At 45.9% G+C, this 23,592-nt stretch overlaps 1 protein-coding gene across 2 annotated transcripts in view; it reads left to right on the top strand.

Annotated features, from left to right (window-relative positions):
- Window positions 1-23,279, top strand: part of DPYSL3 (dihydropyrimidinase like 3) — a 44,170-nt gene extending 20,891 nt beyond the window's left edge. The window contains exons 3-14 of one of the 2 annotated variants that reach the window (XM_019534981.1): window positions 688-872; window positions 3,151-3,315; window positions 4,142-4,203; window positions 4,767-4,847; window positions 8,584-8,652; window positions 12,752-12,872; window positions 15,310-15,466; window positions 19,248-19,389; window positions 20,091-20,261; window positions 21,320-21,499; window positions 22,440-22,671; window positions 23,097-23,173. In XM_019534981.1, coding sequence (XP_019390526.1) covers window positions 688-872; window positions 3,151-3,315; window positions 4,142-4,203; window positions 4,767-4,847; window positions 8,584-8,652; window positions 12,752-12,872; window positions 15,310-15,466; window positions 19,248-19,389; window positions 20,091-20,261; window positions 21,320-21,499; window positions 22,440-22,634 — 1,528 coding nt within the window. In that variant the 3' untranslated portion in view covers window positions 22,635-22,671; window positions 23,097-23,173. Of the gene's footprint in view, window positions 1-687; window positions 873-3,150; window positions 3,316-4,141; window positions 4,204-4,766; window positions 4,848-8,583; window positions 8,653-12,751; window positions 12,873-15,309; window positions 15,467-19,247; window positions 19,390-20,090; window positions 20,262-21,319; window positions 21,500-22,439; window positions 22,672-23,096 lie in introns of both variants that reach the window. The other variant, XM_019534980.1, reaches the window with a different exon arrangement.
- The last annotated feature ends 313 nt before the right edge of the window (window positions 23,280-23,592 follow it).

A 23,592-nucleotide genomic window follows, 5' to 3' on the forward strand; every position in this document is an offset into this window, starting at 1 on the left:
AGCCACCCCCTTGCTTCGCACCCCCTGGATGAGCTGTGGCTCAGTCCCATGCCCCACCCCACCCCAGCTGGGTAGCACCTGCCTCAGCCCCTGCCCCACTCCCTCCCTTACCACAGGGGGGGTTGATCTGCCCCCCATGTCCCTTCCCTCCCCCTCCCCCTTTCACCACAACAGACTTACCAGCTTCATTCAGCTCTCCAAGCTGCCGGGCTGTCCTCCTCATTGCCTGCACATGTTGTGCTGTGGCTGCGTGCATGCACAGGCGTTTATTGGCCAAATTATTGACCACGTCAGGCCAATTTCCAGTACAATCAATTTTCTTTATATTGGTGCCAGTCCAATATCAGACCAATGTATTAGTGCACCTCTAGTACAGGTACTCCTCACTTAACGTCATCCTGGTTAACGTTCTTTCATTATTATGTCACTGATCTATTAGAGACCATGCTCGTTTAAAATCTTGCAATGTTCAGTTTTAATGTTGTTTGGCTGCCGCCTGCTAGTAGGTAACTACTGTGATGTAATTGGATTCACTTAACATTATTTTGCTTAAAGTCACATTTTTCAAGAACGTACCTATGATGTTAAGTAAGGAGTAGTTGTACTGGTAGATGGTACGTGTCTAGTTGAACATTGGACTTGTGTGCATGTGTGCACAGCTAACCATCCGAGTAATTATCTCATCAGGCAAATAGGAGACAATCTGATTGTCCCTGGAGGAGTTAAAACCATAGAAGCCAATGGGAAGATGGTGATCCCCGGAGGTATCGATGTCCACACTCACTTGCAGATGCCATACAAGGGAATGACAGCTGTGGATGATTTCTTCCAAGGGACCAAAGCAGCCTTGGCTGGTGGAACCACCATGATCAGTAAGTGCATTGGGAGCCTTCACACAAGCAGTGTGCTGTGCCTTAATGGGTCTTTCCCATAGTTAATAGCTTGTAGTTGCAAAAGATCAGTTTTTATGACCTGCTGGCTCCCTTGATTCCTGAGAGGTTTCTCTTTAATTATTTTGAGTAATTGAGTGGAAGAAGTTGGGGAGAGAGAACGCCTATGGACATAGGTATTCCTGTAGGTCAGGAGAGAGGGGGGTGGACCAGGAGAAGGGAGCTGCTGGACAGGGATTTGGGAAGAAATAGAAGGGAGGTAGATGGATGTGACAGAGAGGATATTCAACAGTTGGCCGGGTTCTGGCAGGAGCTGTAGAGAAAGGGCTGACACCAAAGGAAATGGGGAGTATTAATAGATGTAGAATATGGGAGAATCAAGGGAGATGGGGAAGAATGGTTGAATGGAAGGGGAATCATACCACAAGCTGGAAGATCCTGGTGGGAAACATGCCATCTGAGCAGCTGTCTCTTCATCCATGCCCCTGCAACTAGAAGCAGTCTGCTGTCTGACAGGCAGAGATGTGGATCACCCTCTATTTACCACTGAAGTGCCCCCATCTGCCCGCTCCCAGTCAAAGAGGGGAAGGTACAATGAGAAGTGGAACCCCACCAGGTTTCTTAGCAACTTGTGTCACTCTGATGTTGGCTACAATACAGCAGCAGGGTCTTTTTACCTATCAGAATTAACTGGGGAGGGCTGTGGGATAAGCCTCCCTGATTGGACACAATATGCCTTTAGGTATTGAAACGGGAGACTGAGTTTTGCTTCAGCCCTGTCTTGCTGAGGCTCACGTGAGTGCTGGAGAAACCCTTCTTTCCTAAAATGCCAATGGACCATGGTGCACCACAAGCTCTTCTGGAGCAGCATGTTGCAAAATAAATTGAAGAATGCAGGACCAAGTGCTGCCATTGTACAGGTCTGCAGCCCCAGCACCCTTAGTGAGTTGGCAGTCATGTAGCTAATGCATTTGGCTTTTCTTGGCCCTTATCCCAAATACTTTTGTGTGCCACAAATTCGTATGCCTCTTGGAGCTAGGTGAGGCATTCTCAATGCCCAGTTGGAATAAGACACCCTGTTTTAAAGGTTTGGTCCAGTCTCACAGCTCAGCCTCGTTTTGTTTGGAAGATCCTGATAGTGCACTAGTTTCTTGAGGAGCTTACTGCAAACCTAGGCTGACATAATTTCACTGTGATGGTAAGTGGAAGCTGCAGTCTCCCCCATCCTGAGTTTAAATTATGGGGAGCAGGTAATTTGAAGCTAGCAGTCTCAGAAAAATAGGCAAATTTGCATGGGTCAAAACCAAATCATGTCCAAACCCAACTCCGAGTGCTCTGCTCCAGTACCCAGCCTGAGGACTCGTTCACCAGAATGCAGTGCTGCCAATACAGTTAGAAAACAAAACGAGGGCAACGTGCCCAGAGCAATCCAAGTACAGGAACAAGAGGATGCCCCGGCGTCCCACGCAGCCCAGAGAAATAAACAATTCGGACTAAAAAGGAAGTGGAATTCCTGCTTCTCGCCCTGAAGGATGCCACAGATGTGCTCTGGTTTATAGTTTAGGTTTCGCTGCCTCTGCGGCAGCCACAGCTGTCCGCACTTCAGAGATCTACTTGGGATGCAAAAAAAATTGTTGAATCCCACTGCTAAAAGATGGGCTTTCCTTTAGTTCTGCTCTGTCCTCTTGGCTAAGGGGATAACTGTCTCTGTCACAGCAATGTCAGTTAAGCAAAAAGTCCTGTGGCGGTGACTGAGGATTATATAACTGGCAATAAAAGATGCATTAGGGCCAGGTCTTTGCAGGAGACTAAGTTTTAATGGGGTGGAAGTGGGGGTGAGGGAGGATGGAGGCTCCTGTTGCTTCCAGCTGATTTCTCGGCAGCCTGTAAAAGCCGCTGGGGCTATGCCAAAGGCTATTAAGACAAGGCTCAGTGCATTTCTTTTCTGATAAGTGCACTTTGGATGTGCTTAAGGAGATGGTGGTGGGAGTCAGTTGTTAGGAGCTCCCTTCATGTTTCATTTCCCCTTGTGCTGTGTAGCTGTTGGGAAGAGAGGTCTGGGACCACCAGTGCACTTCAGCATGATTTCTAGGGTGGTTGCAGGGCTAAAGTAGCAGAGGCCCAATGCAGATGAACAGAGACCAAGTAGAGAGGGTTGTAGTGAGAAGCTGGGACACTGAGTGCGGGTAATCGATGGGCCGGCAAGCCCAGGGTGTAAGCATTCGTTCACAACCTCCGTTCTGTCTGCCCCGGCATCCAGTGGACCATGTGATCCCTGAGCCGGAGTCCAGCCTGACAGAAGTCTACGAGAAGTGGCGAGAGTGGGGTGACGGGAAGGCCTGCTGTGACTACTCCCTTCACGTGGATGTCACCCACTGGAATGACAGTGTCAAACAAGAAGTGCAGACACTCATCAAGGAGAAAGGTTTGTCCAGAGAAAGGGGCTTTCTCCCCTCGTCTTTGACTTCTCTGCTTCAGGCCCCTTTACCTGTACCTCCATTTTCCAGCGCACATTCCCCCCAGGCCCCAGCCCTGAGCACATCTAGAGTCTTGGGAAGCGCTTGAGCCATGGTTAAAGGACAGGGAGACGAGATTGCTGCAATCTGTCCTGCTCACTCTGTGTGTAGGCGAGGCTGTGTCGTCTTTTTCTCATCTGTGAAATGCAGAGATCAGGCCTTGTGAGGAGAGGAGGACAGAAAGGTATTTTATGCTCAAGAGCCTGGAAAGAAAGCCAGTGAGAGAGAGTCACAAACCAAAGGTATAAGACTGGCCTTTTTGCTTCTGCTTCTGAGAGGGAAAGCCAAGCCCGCACCCATCCAGTCTGCTACCCCAAGCACGTTCTGTATGTCTTCCAGACCAGTTCCCCCCTTCCCTCTGTGGCCTGGACTTGAGAGTGCTTCCTGCACCGTCCTCATATAGTGCAAAGGGCTTTAAATAGCTACAGCTGCAGCCCAGTGGCAGGTACAGTTTCTGGGAACTGCCTTCGTCCCTCTTGTTTCCTGGCCTCCCTGGGGATACTTTATAACCTTGAACAGTGAATTATTATAGTCTCCTGAAGATAAACAAACGGGGAAAAGAAAGCTCAGAAAATCCTCTGCTTCACCTCCAGATCCTGCCAAAGGCTCCCATTCCTTTAGGTCTGAGTAATTCTCGCATGCCTTGTGGATGTACAAGGAGACGGAGAGGATGGAATAGGGGGTGGAATCCTGTTTGTTCATTTCTTTTTCTGTTTTTCCCTCCTCTGCCCCTAGGAGTTAACTCCTTCATGGTTTACATGGCCTACAAGGATTTATACCAGATGTCAAACACAGAGGTAAGAGCTCCATTGGCCACTCTGTTGGTGGTGCAGGTACCGTCAGGCCCATTTTGTTTTATTTGTAACAGGAGCTGGAAATGAATTCTTGGTATTAAGCAAAGATAGTGAACGGCAATCAGGTTTCACCCCACTCAGTTTTTACTCCGTGGGTTGCATTTCCCTCTCGGTACAGCAGCTTGGCCTGTGGAGGTGATGGCCGTCTATAGTCAGCACCTCCGTAGTATTCCACAGGGTCTTGCAGTGTGGGGTCTCCGGAGAGTGTGTCCACTTCCCAGCACGGGAGGTTGGGTGGAGCTGCAGAGGGTAGTAGATACATGTTTTGAAGACTTGGAGAGACCCTTGAGTGCTTGAATAGATAAGCGAGAGCACCATGCAAGATGTTTCCTTACCAAGCCTCGTTCTAACTGTAAATAGGGCTTGCATAGCACTGGAACCACACAGGCTGTCCTTAGCTGGAGGCCTGTTATGCTTTTTCTACAGCCTGGGGTCCCTTAACATCAAACATCAACCAAGTGAAAATGTCTGTGCAGTGGTAATTTTTCTGTCTCACTCTGTTTCAGCTGTATGAAATATTTAGCTGCTTGGGAGAGCTGGGGGCAGTAGCTCAAGTTCATGCCGAAAATGGGGATATCATTGCACAGGTAACTGCTATTCTGTCTATGCTGGGACTGCAAATCTTAGGTGGACAGGCAGTTTAGCGTTGTCCATTAGCACAAGCTAACAGTGAAGAGTAGCCGTACAGAGCACCTATCCGCATACATCTAAATGCCATTGTAATTCTGACTGCTAAGGACCAGTTAGGTCAGGGTCTGTTGTATTAGGCACCCTACAGAAATGATCAGAGAGACCCAGGAGGATGTGTGTGTGTGTGTGTATGTGTATGTGTATAAACTGAAGAGCATGAAATTGCTTTCAGGAATTTATAAATATTTTCACTAGTAATATTTTCCTTAGTAGATAGGCAGAACCTGCTATACTTTTTTGTGTTGGAAAACCAGGTCTACAAACAGAATCTAAATGGTCAATTTTGTTGTCGAAACTAAAATGAAATACAAAGAGCAAACATTAAAAAGTGAACTTTTCTTAAGATGCTACTTGCAACATAGATAAGGGATTTAGGAGAAGTGTTTTTATTATAATTATTTTGGCCTCAGTGTTTATTTTTAAAGTATTCTGGCATTTCCTGCTTGGAATAAAATGTTGTTTGGTTAACTATCGACTGAGATATTCAAAATTAGCAGCCTGTCGCTTTTAAAATCAGCTAAGGAAATCATTTCCTTATGCAACATGGAGTGGAACTTTGCTGTCACAGGACATTGGCAAGAAACATGAACTATTTGGATTTAAAAGAGGATTGCGTGCACGTACACACGCAGTACTGTTAATAACTTCTGTAGCCCTTTAAATTAAGGGAGTGATGTAAGGCCTTGTGAAATCTCTTGCTTCAGTGGTTCAGGAAGGCGTTGTCTCGTCCTCTTATATAAAATTGCTGGTTGATTGGGTGTATTAGACTTTTGCCTTGTCTGAAACATGTAGAAGACTGAAGAACTGTACAGAACTAAAGTAAATATCCTAGCGGTCTGATGTAGTACAGCTACTCCTGTCTGATTAAACTGATTCCTGATAAGACAGGGTGGCATCTCCCAACTTACTTTTTTTTCACGTGCACTTTGGAAATGGATGTCATTTCCCCCACCTTCTCCAAATAGGACTAGATTGTATTATAATTGGGGACCAAACTGTTACCTAGGTAGATGATGCAAGATGAATTCTCCACAGTATTGTTTTCAGCAATGCTGGTACTAATTTTGCTGAGAGTGTATTCAGTTGCTCTCTGAAACTTGATATCCATGACTGTGTGCTTGCTGCTTCTCATCAGAGGAAACCAGATGATTTCTCAGAAATGCTTTGAATCCATTATCCCCGAGGTATTAGAAAGGGATTTTTCTGACTCTTGCTTTCCTAGAGCCAGCTGTTTTTTGAATGCTTATATGCCTGGTTCATCAGAGTCAAGCTGCAGAATGTGCCTGGGAAGTGGCTGCTACCTGAACTTCTCTTGTAGGAGCTACTTTTGTATCCATAGACTCTTCGGTGCCAGAGTCTTGGTTGCATGACGGCGCTTTGTTTTTTCCAGACATGTTGTCGCCATCATTAGCAAATCCAACCCCTATCAAAAGAAGATTAATATTTTCCATCTGGATGAGCTTCTGTTGTTTTTATTAACTTCTGTTGGGTTTTTTGCTCTTAGGCAACAGCAGAGGTTTCAGAGTGCCCTGTGCATTTCAGTCGTATGCACAAACGAGGCTCATTTATCTTCCTTGTTAAGTCCACAACACAATAGAGGGCATCTCAGTTTGGTGCAAGAAAACTCGATGCCCAGAGTTGGCAATTAACCTAATGGAACAGAGTGGTCCATTGAATCTGGCACAGCTGTGGTTGGAGTTACTATTGCTGGATGCTGCATTAGAAAGTAAAGGACCTTATAGTGCACCAGACCACCACTGCATTATAACTCAGAGTGCAAAATGTCAGAGCAGTAGGGGAATGTCTCATACAAACAGTCAGCTTGTGGAGCTGGATTAATGGGACGATGCTTCTTCAGTTTAAGGTTGCACTGGCACAGTGTATTATCATTGGTGTTGCATGTAGGGGGAATAGGAGCTCTTCAGGGGGGGATTTTTGAGGTGCAGGAGAGAAATTTGTTCAGGTGTATACTGTACCACATCCTCACTCTGGCTTTTCCTTTCTCTGGTGGGTTGGGGGTTTAAAGAGCCTCCAAATCAAGCTCTCAGAACCCTTCAGAATGCAAGAATCTTTCTCTCTCCACATATTTTTCATCGCTACATCTAAAGTTCATGGGTGTTGTCACATGAAAGTGATGTGATTGAGGAATGAGCCTTAATTAGATAGAGGGTTTTTTTGTCTACTTTAATATCCTGACCACAAAAAAATAAAAAGTTACAAATTACATTTACTCGAGTTTTGTCTATTTGGAAATTATTTCTCCATAAGATGATATTTACACAAATGGGCCACGGATCCAAATTAGGATTAGATTAGGCTGGTCAGGGACCCTCCACCTTTTTTAAGAAGGAAGTTTCGAGGGCTGTTTTGAAAACAGTCTGGATGAAAGACTTTATTATTGTGTTTGATAAAAATGTCAGAAAGGAATAGTTTTTTCACCTCTCTTTCTGCAGCCCAAGACACAAAGTGTAAGATGCACAGCCCTCAAATAGCAACCTTTGTTCAAATTCTTTACAAATATTAACCGTCAGTCGCAGCTGGAGTCACACCTTCACAACTGCTGTGTGATTATTTTGTGCTATGAGACATAAAAATAAAGGTAGCATGTGCCTTAAGGGTTATAAAAGCTGAAAGGTGCTTACATGATAGCACAAAAGGCACACTGGTGTTTCATATCGTAATGTTAGGATTCAGAATTTCTGCCTCATTCATGGCTTGATCATTTCTGAGGATGCCTGACATTCAAAAACAACTAATGGGTAGATAGATGCCTCCCCTGGCCTTCGCTGCTATTCCCCATGTAACTGATACCTGGTTCAGCAAAGACGAGCGATGTCAGGAGTTGGCATGCTGAACGCTGGGGTTGAGAATGACTGTGTCTTCCTTTGAGCACCTCTCTGGTTCTCTGGCAAGTGAGGTTTATTCAGAATTAATGGTAAATGGAAAACAAATGCAGGTTCTGGACAGCAAGTATAAATTCAAGGCTAACCCGTATAAACAACACCACTAATCCATGGCTGTAGTCCCTGGTTATAGCAGTAGACTGTTCTGCTGATTGTTTGAGGGCGAATGACCAAGCCCCTAACTGTTGTAAATATTTTAACATGGGACTAGATTCTGCTCCCATTCATGCCAGTGCAACCTTAGGCATGTCAGAGGGGTTGCATGTCTATAACTGAGAAGACAGTGTGGCCCATGTTGGATTGTGTTTAACTTGTATATCTTTTCCTCAGTGGCCTCAGGCTGTTTGGATTGTTTTTGGACAAAGGGATTGTAAACTGAATTAAGGGCCTTTTTTCAGGATTGGAAATTTTTTTTTTTGTTTCCATGTGTGTTGTAACCCTCCCTCATGGGCATTTGTTCTAGAGACCTATACCAAAGGAGGCGTGTGTGTGACCAGTCCCTCTTTCACCTTTTGCATTTCCCTGCCTCTCTGTTTTTGGTGTGCTTGTGAACCACCAGCAGCGACTTTGCAAAGTATTGACCGTCTGCTGAGCAGCGAGAGATCCATTGTGCTGTGTGATAGATAGTCCAAGCCCTTAGGAAGTGCTGCTTGTGATGGTATTTGTTTTTCCATGAACTGTTTTATCAAAATCAGAGTCCCTTAATACCCTCTTTTTTTCATTCTTCTAGGAGCAAACTAGGATGCTGGAGATGGGAATAACTGGCCCAGAAGGCCACGTGCTGAGTAGACCAGAGGAGGTGAGAGAGAAGCATAAGGAAAAAAAGGAGCTCTTTGCACTCATCCTGTTATATGGGTGCATTTTCTCCATGCAGCACAGCCCTCCTCAGCATAATGGCATCTTAAGTATCTAGCCGTTAAACCATCATCACTGTGGGTGAAGGGGGAGCTTCAGTGATGAACCATTTTCAATAATGATTGAGTTTCTAAGTAATAAGCAGGAGCCTGTGGGTCTTCCTGAAATGTGATAAACAGTGGAAATTAGTGGTGTCTGGCTGTAGCATAAATTTAAGGTTAGTTGTGGGGCATTCAGGCTCAGCATGCAATTGGGTAGAAGGCTGAGATCATAGAGTAAGTGCACTATTAGAGCATCTTTTTTTTAAAAAAAAGCATCATTTGCTGTGTCAAAGTTTATTTGTCTTGTAAGGGAAACTCATGAACACACAAATTCCAGCCTTTCCCTAGTCTAATCTCTACCTCAAATCTTAATTGTGTTAAAATCAGACACACACAACCCTTGGCAATGGGACTAGGGGATTTCCTAATTGTGAATTATTGCTAAGACACTAATTGGATTATGTCTAATTTTAGGATACAGGCTTCATTTTTATTTGGCCCATTAATTTGAGTTTAGTCTAATCTTAGATTAATATTTGAAATGGCAGCTTGTAGTTGCTGCCTGCTGAAAGCTGCCTTCAGCTTTCCACAGCACATGAAAGAGAGAGAAAAATAACTATAAGCTGTTATAATAGCAGAGTTGGGAGGGGACTTTTTGTGAAGGTTTGTACTTCAGAAGAAAATAAATTGGCTTAAATTAGAGGAATGAAAAGAGTATTGTATTACTCCTGAGATTTGCATATTGTAAGCTTGCTCATTTTGAGATGTGAGACATGAAAAGGTTTTTCTCCGTAGAAAACTGGACCCATATGTTCAGCTGGTGTAAATTGACTTCAGTGGCAAGTATGCCACTTACACCACCTAAGAATCTGGGCCATTATTTGGCTGTTGCAGTTATGATAGGACTTTGAAACTCTTCTGTCATCAGAAGGCAGTTTTCATCGTCCCAAACTGGTAAAAGATTGTGGATTTTTTGGTCTTGAAGTGTGATGGATTGGAAAAGTGACTGTCAAATTGGCACTAGGAGCCCTATATATATATATATATATATATATATATATATATACTGTCTAATTGAATCTATATCATAGCATCTTAGCAAATACAGAACAAGCTGTTTTTCCTAACTTATACTTATTTTCTCTTTTGTAAGTACTTAAGAGTCTCTTCATTAACAGCTTCCAGATGTGCTAACTGTTGTACCTACACTGCAGATGCCTAGTTCACTACATTGAGCCTGTGATCAGAAAGTCTGCTTGTATTATTTATTCATTCCAGGCAAATGTTATGCTATCTATTCTTGGGAAAAATCACATGGGAGATTGTTTTGGTGGTTGTTCTCTGCCTAGACTACCAACAGCAGTCCATCACCTTCAGCAAAACCAGGGTGTTGAAGAATGAACTGCTACATAGTTTGGTTAGAAATTGCTGAGGTACAGGGGAAGTAATGAATCTGCCTGACCACTCCCAACTTTAGCTATGTTGGATGTAAGAGGAGTGAAAACTCTCCTGATATGCACAGAGAGCAAAACTGCTGGATAGTGAACTGCTGTTTGTACGCAGCCACTTTTTATTACTAGAACGGCACTTTAAACATGAAGGAAAAATTGGAATTTGACATGCCATGTTCTCTGATAGTGATGCTCGCTAGAAGTTTATATCCCACCTATTCCCCAATGCAACAATCAGTCTAAGGTTGTGGTGTTATGTATTTCCTGTATTTTCTCTTCTCCCAAACCCACAAAGTTGGGAGCTCAGGCCATCCACTACCCAACATCTACCAAGACCTCCACTGTTACAGTGGTATAGGACTACATTCCTCTGTCCAAGCATTGTCCGTGTGGAATTGTCTCCTCATAGAGACTAGATGACTGATACATGCAGATCAACCCAACATAGTCTAGTTTGTTCATGAGTATGTGAAGTCAGATGGGCAATGAGCTACTTCACTGATTCTTAGTCGGGCAGTTGATTTGATAGAGCCCTGCAAAAACCGATGATCTGTAAAGTCCCTTCCAGCCTCTAACAATTATGAAAATGCAGGAGATAGGAGTGCTGCTCATTTATGAGAAGCTGAATAGAACATTTCAATGTTATAAAAGACTGTTCGTGCAAGGAGTTTAATAGCATGATTTTCATTGATCTTAATGGGAATTGTGTGGGTAAATATTTTTCTCCTTGCTGCTTTGATCATTTGGTTCTCAAGAACTTTGCCTTTCTGCCTTCAGTAAAGGAACAATTGTAGAAACATTACTAGAGTTCAGCTTCACTGGACAAGGGTTGGGTTTCTGAGCATAATCAAACGGGTTTTTGTAGCATGCCCAGTTCTGCAGACATGCAGGGGATGATGATGGGATTGGATTAGGACCAGGTGAAGAAGCAGTAGGGACCAACTGTTTACCTAGGAACTACGTACCCAAATCACATTCTGCATATGTGAGCACAACCTCTCTGTGACAGGATATCAGGTGCTTCAAAAAGCTCCCTTTTTGCACTGCAGACATGGTCAAATCAAAAAGTACAAATCCATTTGTTAAGCACTAGGCTGGAAATAAAAATGGATGTATGAGCAAATGCCACGCACAGAACATATTTGAAAGTGCCACAGCTGAATACAGTAGACTTGCTGCGTAGATACAAATCTAGTGTATTGGCTCTTAAGTGCATGTACAAATATTTCAGTGTTTACATTGTTATTCTTTGAACCCAAGAACTGGTTTAGAGCCTAAATGGAAGGCTCGTTTGAGTCGAACAGCCCTGATGGAAATAGTGTGAAGGTGTGTGTGCTGGTCAGCTTACCTAGTATGTGGGAGGAATTGGGTTTGCATGATCCAAGAAGTTCTGTCTGCATTGTTGCCAGCTGGCAGCCTCTGAATGCCAGAGGAATAGGCCTCTTTTTCTTATAGGTATGTTATCTTAAGGTTTGGAGGGTTCTTTTTAAACTTCCTAATTTTGAAGCTTTGAAACCAACCATGGAGAAAAATCTTGGCCGGCCCTTTACAAAGGTATAGCTCATGCTTAACGGGAGGTGATGTAATATGCCAAAGATATCCTGCTTGCTAAAGTGTTGAAAATCTTCCCAGGCCTAACAGCAAACAAGCTATTCAAGTGTAGGCTGATGTCAGAGGAGGCTGAACTGCCGAGCAGCAGGTTAGCAGCACAAACGGACTTAGACAGAAACAGAGCTACCAGCAAAATAGCCTCATCCACAGGCACAGCCAGATGTTAATTTTTAAACAAATGCAGAGTGATCCTGTAGTGACAGCACACTCCTATAGAAAGAGGGTTGGAATGGGAACTCGGAGGCTTGGCCCTGTTTCTGGGTTGTTGTGTGACCATGGGCAAGTTAGTTGATACATCCATGCCTCAGTTTCTCCACTGAAAAATAGGTTAATAATACCCCCTTTGAAAGCTCTTCCTGTTATTTGGATAAGTAGCATTTAATAGATTTATTGTTGCATATCGTTGTTAAAAGCTAATTTAAAGAGCTGTGCAAAGGAGCGGGTGGGCTTGGGTAGTGAACAGCAAAAGATCTGCATCTAGATTCTGTTCAGGGCTCGGCATCTAATTCAACATTGCTGAAAACTGTCAAGCTTCTCTATCGGGATTTCAGCCCAAGTGTTACACAGTGTTTTGATCTTGTAGGTTTGTGGCAGTCCCTGGGAGCCCTGGTCACAAACTGTAGGTGCTTTAGGACCACAAAACCAATGACACTTGTCCCAAATTGTTCACAGACTAAGAATGAAATGAAGGAAAATCGGCAGGTTCATCTAGAGCACATGGCAGCAATAAGACCATGTTGATCAGCATGATGGGCAGCATATGTTTTATTCAGTGAACCATTTAAACACAATGTGGGGTGGATGCTCTTGTGGCAGAGGGTGCCCCTGGACATGTGCAGTGACCTTGCACTAGTAGGATTCATGCCTTTATTAGGTAGCTGGTATCTTGTCCTCCCCATGGGTTATTTACAACCTTTGTGTGTTACTTCTGCTCTTCCAGCTGGAAGCTGAAGCTGTTTTCCGTGCCATCACCATTGCTAGCCAGACCAACTGTCCTCTCTATGTGACCAAAGTGATGAGCAAGAGTGCTGCAGACCTCATCTCACAAGCCAGGAAAAAAGGTGGGCAGCCTTTGTCTCATCCCTCCTAGATTTCCTTTTTCATCTTTGGGTTTTTGTGTGGCTAGGCACCCTATTCAGAAGGGTCCTGTGCCCTTGTCTTTGCTCCAAGCAAGGAGATTTGTCCCTTGACCTATTTTAGTGCTTCCCACATCACCTCAGCCAGTCAGCATGGGGTTTTGCAAAGAGCTAGTGAAGTGTGAGTAGTGCAAACTTATCTTGACCATTATATGAAATGGGAAACCGTTGGTATGTGTTTGGGCATGCTCTCTAACCTATCTGTTTTTTCTGCAGTACCTATCACCAAGGTTTCTGTGTCACTAGCTGATGTGAATGTGTGTGGGGGTGGGGGGGAGAGAGAGAGAGACAGAAAGAGGTTCAGTCTTTCTCTGACCTCTCGGAATGTAAAAGCCATCATAACACTAGTCACCAGGTAATGTCTGTGATTAATGGGAGGCCTGTTCTCAGCCTGGGGGATCTGCCTTTGGTTGCCTGCCAGAAGCCAGAACATCAGGTAGCAACGTTTTCTGGGCTGGTGGGTCAATGGTTTGAATACCAAAGTTTATTTAAGACCAGAAAGCATTTTCTCTGCCAAGAGGACACGAACTGTCCTAATGTAAGTGATTTGACCTGCTAAAAATATCCCCGGCCTCTCCCAATGGGCCGAGGCTTTCAGCGGGTGCCTCTGCGCCTTTCTGGCAGTGGGGAGAGTTGCATCTGGCAGGCAGGATGCTTCTGGCAGGGGAAGAAACTGCCTGCACCCACCCAGTACAAACCTACCCGCTCTTGTCCTCCCAAGACCTGATAAATGAAGAAGCTGACTGACCTGTTCTCCCTTTCCCTATCCAAAGCATGGCTCTCCCCTCTCTTCTTCCTTGCTTCTGCCTTTGACTGGGAGACGTGCTTTTCTTGTGTTCGAAAGTCTTGGTTCACTGGAGCCAGCCCTTAGTGTATGAGGCCTGAATTATAGGACCTTCCCATTTCACTGTTGGGTGTAGCAGGATCTGGGATTGAAGCCCAACCTCCAGATCTACCCCGTTGTTCTACTCCGCAGGCGTTTGTGTGGATGCCTGAGAGCCAAGCTGGATCAGTCTCGTGGTGGGAATGTGGCCTCAGGGACAGCTGTCATTGGGAGCAGTGCAGGCAAACAGCCTACCTAGTTCTAAAATGGAGATTGGATAAATTTGAATGGGGTGAGATGATGAGGTTGCCTACAATACCTAGGAGTTGGACCCCAACGAGGTCCCTTTATGTTCAATATCCCTGTGTTCCTATAATTAGGGCTGCTGCACTGTTCCCTTTTCAGCTGTTTTTTGGCAAGCGAATGAAGGAGAAAAAATATATCCTTACTCAGTTATGAAAGGGGCATCAAAGAATACTGCAATTCATGGCCTTGCAGGGAAAGAGAACAGCCCGTTGCATTACAATGATAGGCTTGGAGGAAAATTTAGGGCCTCCACAAATTATCCCAAAGAAACTTATATCCTAGTGGAGCTAACAACAATCAGACAGAGCATTGAGGAGTGTTGCTCAAATCTGTTTGCTGCCAAGGGTGTAGAAAGGGTGGAAATGCTGGGAGGTGGAGCAGCTGTCATTGTGACCAGCATTAATGTTGTAGAAAGCCTGGTGGTCTCTGCCTCAGGCAGTCCAATTCAGTCCTTCACTTGGAGCAAGCTGCAGCATTTGCTGAATGGCACTAGTGTATGATTGAGAGACTAGATGTGTGATCTTGGAGCTGGCCAGACCCTTACGGCATTTGGAAAATATTTACCTAACTGAAAAATGTCAAGAGAAGGAGATGAGGGTGGGGGAAGGAAAGGTAACAGAGAGAGAGAAATGAATCGTGATGCGAGAAGTTGAGCCTTTGCCCAGAATACTGAACTGCTGCCCCGTGTCTGGTCCAGCTAAATTCCTCTGCCCGTAACAATCTCTCAGTCTAAGCAACCAATCGGGAGGACTCCTGACTCCTGCCAGGTATTTCCAGGATGCTTTTCATCACGGTACCTGGCAGAGATCACAAGACAACAGGCACAAATCCAGGTCGCAGGATTCCTGCATTCATGCTGCTGCTTAGAGTGCTTGGGTGAAGTTTGGAGTAGAGCAGTCCTCCTGGTGGGGCCAGGCTGTCTTGCTAGGAACTCGTGAGGTTGCTCAGTCAGGTAAAGTCTTACAAGAGAGAAGTGACCACTTTCAGGACAAACCCCTAGAGTCTGTAGCACCAGCAGCTCGAAACCCCAGGTGTTTGAGTGCCAGGACCAGGACTGTACCTGGCCCATTGCCACAGGCAGTCCCCATTGCTGCTTCTCACCAACCTCTTGTGTTCAGGGTCATAAATCAAAAAAGACCAATGTGGAAGGTCCAGTTCACAAGGGGGAATGTCTCCAAATTTAGCCAAATCACACTGCGTGCTGAGAGGTCCATCTGTGTCTCTCCCCACCAGGTAATGTGGTGTTTGGTGAGCCTATCACAGCCAGTCTTGGAACGGATGGGACACACTACTGGAGCAAAAACTGGGCCAAGGCTGCTGCATTTGTGACCTCCCCGCCCCTGAGTCCAGATCCAACAACCCCTGACTACATCAACTCCTTACTGGCCAGGTGAGTGGTTTGCATTTGGAGAAAAAAAATCTACCTGCCCTCCCCCTGAATACAGTGGGGCCATGAGAACCCAGTTCCACCCAGGCATGAGAGCCTGTGCCTCAGGTGGCTGTGTTGTCAGCGTCATTTGTGAAGGCTACGACTCAAATGAATCAGTGTCGGGGTGGATTTGGCAGAGAGTATGAGTTTCAACTGAGACACACAGTTAAAATCCTGGACTGTTTGGTGGCCAGCTGCAAAACTGCATTTGAAATTTCCAATGCTCCAGGTTCTGAGAGGTCCTGAGCTGCGGTGTTTGAACTTACAAGCGCAGAAAAGAGAGCTTTGCCTTGGAGGTACTCAGTGAGCAGCTGAATTCTCCATCTCCTCCTCTGCTATGTTGAAAATATGGAGCAAATGACATTTAACCAAGACCTCTTGGTACTTGTGGCCCCATTAAGCTTTACACAAAGGATGGTACCCACCTTCTCCCAGGAGGATGTGTTAACTGCATGGATACACAGAAATGCCATGCAATACATTAAACCATTTGTCAGCCAGATCTACAACACACACACATTAATGGCTTTACTCCTGAGTGTGTATGTTGAGCAGGTGCTGCTTGTTGGGCATCAGATGATGTTTTTGTTCAAAGCACTGGTAACAGGAATGGTTTCCAGAAAGACCATGCTGTGTGGGCCCAGACGGAGAGGCTTTGCTAGGGGTGTGGGGAAAATGGTCAGGATTTAAAGCATTTGCAATTGCTGCGGTTCGTTCTAAGATTGGGTTAGCCAGCAGTAGCCCAGTTCAGCGCTGAGGGCACCAGCAGTGCTGCCTGCATGTTCCAGAAATGAAATGGTTTCAAATAGTGCAGATTAACATTGGAGGCAGATAGCCAGACCTGTGGTTAAGCTGTAAAATAGTGAACATGGCCCCTCCATAGCCTTATCCATCCCTTATGTCACATGAGTACCACATTTACTAGCTGGAAAAAAGGAAAGAAGGAAGAACCACGTAGCCCTTGAAACCCACACATGCCTGTCCTGAGCTATGCACAGATCACCTCGGGGTACTGCTTCCTTTGTTTGTCCAGAGTGGGTTAGTGTAATAAGAGGCCCCAATGGGGCTGTGCATTTAGGGAATGTTTTGCCCTGTTGTTAGATTTCTGCCTTTGCAGCAGCTCAGACATATGGCAGAAATTATAAAGGGAAGATGGAGATTATCAGTGGATTAAAACCCAGGTTTGCACACACAATCTGTGGACTCAGCATAATTGCATCACTGCTTTTCTGCTTCAGGCCTGGTCCATCTGGAAACCCAGCAATCGCTGTAGTTTCCTTATCATTAGACATGGCTTAAAGGCGGGGTTTATTCCCACTCCACCAAAATGACTTCCTAATTACTGTGCATCCTCTGGTCTCTGCATGCGCAGGAGCCAGGAAGTTTCTAGAGAACAATGTAACAGTTCCTTGCTAAAGATACTCGCTACTTCCCTCTGCTGTCAGAACATATGAATATAGCCAACCAGAGAAAGGAGCTCAGTCACTGAGGGCTTTATTAAGTCTCTCTCTCTCAAGCAGTGATTCTTAATCAAGCTGCTGTGACACCCTGAGATGCCTGGAGATCCTTTCAAGATTGTTACAGGGTGTCATGCAAATATTAGCACTGTTAGGTGTGCAAACATGATTCACAAGAGAAATCCAAAGATTTCAAACAGGAACCCACAGTGTCAGAACCACTCTGACCTGTTATTGTGTTTCTGAATTTTTCGCTACAGAAGAATTACTCTAATATTTTTCCATAGTGGAAACTAAAAGTTGGCATTTTCCATGGGGTGCCTGGAGTCTCAAACAGGTTTGAGAACCACTGTTGTAGAGCAGTTTGAGATAGTGAAGAGTATAGCTCTAACTTGACTGTACAAGCTGCAGGGTTTGGGGTTGTAGCTGTGTTGGTCTAAGGACATAGGCAGGCAAGCTTTTTTGGGTAGATGTGGTATCTTTTATTAAACCAACTGAGTAGTTGGAATTTTCTTTTCCAGCTACTCAGTTGGTCTGATAAAAGATATCACCTCTGCCCAAAGTAGCTTGCCTGCCTACTGTACAAGCTGATGGTTATTAAAGTTTCTTGGAGAAGCTGAGGTTCATTTGAACAAGGAATGTAAATATTATCTAAATAATTATCTGTTTAAACTCTTCTAATAATATCGGTTAATCAATTACACATATTGCACACGTAGGGCAGGTGTTCCCTGCCTCCTCCCCCATTGCCTGCAGGACTTCCCACAAAGTGGAGCCAGGCTCCCCCACTCCCTTCCCCACCCAGCAACAGCAGCAGCAGCATCTCCCCACACTGTCCCCTGCTGCAGCCCAGCCTGGGACCAGCCCTGCGTACTCCTTTGCTCTCTGTGCAGATGGAGGGGAGCCTGCTCCAGCCTGGCTGCCAGCTGCTCTGTGCTGCTGCCCCTAGCTGCACTGCAGAGGGTGGCGAGCGGGCTCTAACCTACTGCAAACAGCTGCCCGGGACTGGCTGCTGCAGTGCAGGGGGAGGCAGAGCTGCATGCTGCTACAGACAGGTGGGGCTTCTTTTCGGCCGCTTGCTCCATCTTTAGTGGAAACTAGTCTCTTCTCTCCTCCTCCTCCCACTCTCCTGCCTGCCCTGCCACCTTCCAGTTCCTGCTGAGGCACTGCATGGCTTCCCTCCTCCCCAGCCCCTACTTCCATGCCAGACTTCACCCCACCCTGCACTAACCAATAGCCAATTAGCCATAACAACTTGTTACTGGTCTTACCTGTTAAACGATTAATCATTTAACCATTCACATCCATGTTTTGAACCCCCCTTGGTTGCCTTTGGTGGAAAGGGCACCTGTGTGGCCTAGGGTGTACTAAGGGAAGGATGCGGGACTGCAGAGATATGGGAGAGATGCAGTTGCCCAGTAGAGAGATTGAGTGCTGCACCCTCAAGTGTGCTGTACAAGAGAAGTGGGAATAGTGCCCAGCATGAACCCCCCAGCCTTGCCTTTTCTGGTAGCAAACTGACAAGCCTCTAGGGGCTGGAGAATCCCTCTCGACTTTGCTAATGACAGCCTCCTTATTGTGCAGTGTCCTGAGCATGCAACAGGTTTCTTGTTCTGAAGGGCCAGTAAGTTTAGGAGGAGAATGAGACTTCAGAGACACAGCAATGGGAGGAATGTCCCTAGGGAATGACCCAGAGGTGTAAAAAATCTGGGAGAATTTTCTTTACCCCTTGTCTAACATAAGAAAAATAATGAAGCTGTGGGGAGTGACATCTGTGATCTAGCAGGGGAATGCTCCTTCCAAAGGATTAATACAGGACTCATCCCCTTGGAGGTAAAGGCTGTCCTGATTGAGGTCAGTGTCCCATTCTAATATGCTGTAAAGTCACAAGGTCCTAGCCACTTATTGCCATTAAGAGATCTGCCAGCAGTTTTCCCCAGAGTTGGGTTATTGCCTTCCTTTCATGTCCCCCCATATTCCAGCACCTGAGGTATTTTGCATCCTTTGTAAACTTAGGTTTGCTTGCATCATTGGCAAGTGGTTCATTTGGACGAAACAGGTCACAGCGCTCCAAACTCTGATTCACGAAGTGGCCTTGGCCGAACGGGAAGAGGTATAAATAGAAAAGAATAGAAATGGAGGAGGAGCAGGACCTGGAAAGAGAAAATGGACAGAACCACGGGCAACCATAGAGATCACTCTGATCCTCCTGTCTCTGCACTTGAGCAGATCATGCTTGAAGCTAAAATATCCTATGTTAACCATTTTGTCCCTGTCCCATGCAGTGGGGACCTGCAGGTTTCAGGAAGTGCTCATTGTACATTCAGCACTGCACAGAAGGCAATTGGAAAAGACAACTTCACAGCAATCCCTGAAGGGACCAATGGCATTGAGGAGCGGATGTCTGTTATCTGGGATAAGGCAGTGGTAAGAAACAGACCGGGATGATGGGAGGGTGATTCAGGCAAGAACTACCCCAGGGAACAAGACATGGTCTGAATGTCCCTTCTCAATGGCTAATTAGTATAAGCCAAGGAAAGAGGAGAGCAAGACCGTGTCATATGAGCACTTGACATCATTTTGTAAGAGGAGCTAAAACCAGTGAAGCAGGAAGCAGTACCATGGTGTAGTGGAGACTTGCAAGACCCATCTCGTGCCCTGGTGTCCCAGGTGATACAGGAAAGGCACCTCAATTTCCCATCTGTAAAACAAGAATAATGTTCCTGACCCCATTTTTAATGGCTTTGAATCTATGGAAAGGTCTCTGAAAACTGCAGAGAATTATACAGATAAAGCAAACATCTCTGAGGCTTGCTAGGCCCCAGGTTTGCCCTGCCTTTATACCCATCTTCAAAAGCCAAGTACTTCGTAATAGAGGGGTTTTCTTTTCTACACGAATGTGAGAAGATGAGCTTTGCCCTTAGCTTTCAGTGGTTGATCCTTGGTAGATTCTCACAGCTTTAAAGGGGATTGCTGTTTTGGTTTAGACTTGTTGCATTTCTAGTCTCAAAGCTCACATACGGGACTTACTTGTTTCCTGGATGCTGTTCCCATCCTTCCTCCCCTCCCCTTGAGATACTACTGATCTGTGGAGTTAGGAATGGCCCTTCTGTTTTTTGTCTAAACAGGCGACTGGGAAGATGGACGAAAACCAATTTGTGGCAGTGACAAGCACCAACGCAGCCAAGATCTTCAACCTATACCCACGGAAAGGGAGAATAGCAGTGGGGTCAGACAGTGACCTGGTCATATGGGATCCTGATGCAGTGAAGATTGTCACTGCTAAAAGCCACCAATCAGTAAGTCCTGTGCTGGGCAGGAGAGTACTTGGACTGGGCATGTCTGAAAAGGGTAGCTTAACTATCAGTGGTTCTGTACCTCCATCCAGGAGAGCTGAATCTAAGGGCCCTGAATCTAAGGCAGACATTATTTTAAGATGCAATTAACCAGTTAATCGCATCTTAAAGTGTAACCCAGCTACATGTTCATGCAATTAATAGCATGACAAAAAGCAAAACCGGCCACAAATTATTAAAGAATGTGTAATCATTTTGTGGCTGGTTTCCATCACACTTCAAAATGAATGTGTGCACACGGCACCGTGGTTTGACGGGCTGGTTCAAGCCTCAGTGCAATTCTGGTTCAGCCGATGGTCCACTGATTGTCAGCCAGCTTTGGTGGAGCTCAGACTAGCCTGGTGGATCTAGGCAGCTGGCAACCTGCTACTTGTTAGGCACCTTTGCAGGTGCAGAGAGAGCCCAGGATCATGATCCCTGGCTTCCCCCTACTGGCAAGCAGGGCACAACTGGGGGTCTGATCCCCAATCACAAAATTGGGGTGTCCTGCCATGTATGTGTGACATGGTAGGAGGCAAAATTGTAGCAATCGCAGATCAGGTCCCTGCATGCCTTTAATTGAATGTCAGCAGCTGAAGAAAGACCAAAATGGCAGAGTTAAGATGCTTAGCGCTGGGAGGTGGGCAGTACTAACAGCGAATCCAGGCTGGCACCACCTCTTGCTCATTTAGTCCAGGGCTGCACATAACTGTCTATCCTGATCTGAAGCAGCCCGCATTAGGCTTCCTGACACAGCTCAGCTGGTGCAACTTTCTCTTGACCTCCATCTGATAATGCAGGACCGGGCTCCTCACATAGTTCTGCCCGTGCAGCTTGAACACATCCTATCCCCCATTATTCTTGTTTTTGGCTGGGGCTCATTCCAGTCTTTGGCCCTACACAGTTCTGAAGCAGCAAGTGCTGGTTAATGCCCGAGGCTGGACAGCCTGCTACATGGTTTAGTTCCTCTTGTTCCTGGTGCCTCATTTCCTGCTCCTGTTGTCTTTGGTTGTGTGTTACAGGCAGCTGAATACAACATCTTTGAAGGGATGGAGCTGCATGGCGTCCCGTTGGTTGTCATATGCCAAGGAAAGATCATGTTGGAGGATGGCAACCTGCATGTGACACAGGGGACTGGGCGCTTCATCCCCTGCAGTCCTTTCCCAGACTATGTCTACAAACGCATTAAAGCCAGGAGGAAGGTAAGGAAGTGGGGAAGCCCAGGACATGGGAGATTGAGCCGCTGGGTGTGGGAAGAAATTACTACTTCCTGAGGGCCTTCATGTAGACGTAATGGGTGGCACCAGCAGACCTACCTTCCTGAATCATTCTCTTCCCTGGTAGTTGAATTTCCTGCCATAGTAACTGTGCTGGAAGGGCCACACTTTTAAAACCAGCAGCCCAGACATCTGAATGTAATGGTGTATGTGTCACCCCCAAAGGAAGGAAACTGGACAGGGTGTATCATTGGTCTGTTTATGTACAACAGCTCTTCTGGGAGGCCAGGCTGAAGGGCACAGAGTAGACAAAAAATGTCTAAAGGCAGGGGTGCAGGAGAGACCTCAAACTACCTCTTGTGACATTACTCCACAGTGAAGAACTTTTCTGTTGTGCTTCATCGTTTCTCTTAGGCATTCAGACTTCAAAGCTCTAAAGTTAGCTCAGAGAGCTCCACAGACCAACCAGCTTAGGAACCAGAAGCTAATCATGGTAGCATGTACCTCAGCACAGCCTAGTTTGCCTTGCTTCTTGGTCACTTTATAACTCTTTATAAATGGGGACCTGAGGCATAGTAAGTCTGAGGCATAAGTCCCATAGAAAGCCTGTCAACAGACCAGGGGTATGTGTGTGCATCCATGGCAGGCTAAAGGTCTTTAGAAGGTATCTGAGGTGGGTGAGAAGGTGCTGTAAACCCCACAAGCCAGTTAGTGACCAAGAAGCAAGACAAACTAGGCCGTCCTGAGGTGAGGTACGTGCTACCATGACTAGATTGCTTCTAGCTCCTAAGCCAGTTTGTTTGCAGAGCTGTCCGAGCTAACTTCAGTGCTTTGAAGTCTGCAGCCTAAATGCCTAAGAGAAACGGTCCTCATCAGCCTAAGAGAAACAGTGTCATTGTTTCTTCTGTGCTTTGTCTTGCAATAGATGGCCGAGATGCATGCTGTACCCAGGGGCATGTATGACGGGCCTGTGTTCGACCTGGCTGCCACACCTAAAGGGGGAACCCCTGCAGGCTCCACCAAGGGATCCCCCACCCGACAGACTCCTCCGGTCAGGAATCTCCATCAGTCTGGATTTAGTCTGTCAGGTGAGCGTGAGCTGAAAGTTGCTGCTGCTTGAATTATCCCACAGCACCATGTCCCAGAGGATATATAAGGTGGGATTTAGTTGGATTTAGCATAAATGGTGGTGGAGGTGAGTAGGAGAGCTGCCCAGCCTAAGGAAAGCCTGGGGGCTTACAGTGTATCTGCACACCTTAAACCCTTTTTTGCCCTAAAGTAACTGGATTTCTGGTCACAAGCCTGACGCACCTACTAAAGGCCTTTTCACTGGCCCCAAGCCCCTTCCTTCCTTGTGATGCGGCTTCTGTCGAGGAGGGAGCTCCAGGGGGAAGTCAGTGCCGCTGCTGGCTGTCGGGCAGCAGTAAGGGATTGTTTAGGGTGGAGCAGGCAAATGGAGAGGAGGAGAGCCTCCGGTGGGGTATGCAGTGACCTTGCACCTCCTGATGGCATGGTCCTCAAGGAAACCCTCTAACCTGCCTGCCTCCCCTCTCTTTGGTTGTTGTTTTGGTCTGAATTACAGGTACCCAGGTTGATGAGGGTGTGCGTTCAGCAAGCAAGCGCATTGTAGCACCCCCTGGAGGCCGTTCCAATATAACGTCCTTGAGTTAAGCACCCAAGCCAGGAAGGAAAATCCATATTCAAGAGAAGGGAAAAAAAAAAAGGTACCTTGGTATTTAAGAAGGAAAAACAAATGGAAACCATTCAGATCTGAAGAATCAATAAGCCTCAAGCCTTATGTTTCACAAATGCTACTTGCTACCTAGCTTTAAAGATATTGCTTTGGGGTTTTTTTGTTTATGCATAGCCTTAATTTTTTGTTGTTGTTGTTTTTATTTTTACATGCATGCAAATCAGACCGGTCACTAAGTTAAGAGTCTGTAATATACATGTTGAACACTTGTGTGATGCCGCATCGTAAGAAGGGGACGGAGAAAGCTGGGACGACCGTGACATGAAGAAACTAGCTAGGCGGGTTATGTGGGACTAATCAGCCGTGGAGTTTAGTGTGGGGCGGG

Source organism: Crocodylus porosus, unplaced genomic scaffold (genome assembly GCF_001723895.1).
Source record: "Crocodylus porosus isolate Cpor-Errol unplaced genomic scaffold, CroPor_comp1, whole genome shotgun sequence".
In the NCBI taxonomy this organism is placed as follows: Eukaryota; Metazoa; Chordata; order Crocodylia; family Crocodylidae; genus Crocodylus; species Crocodylus porosus.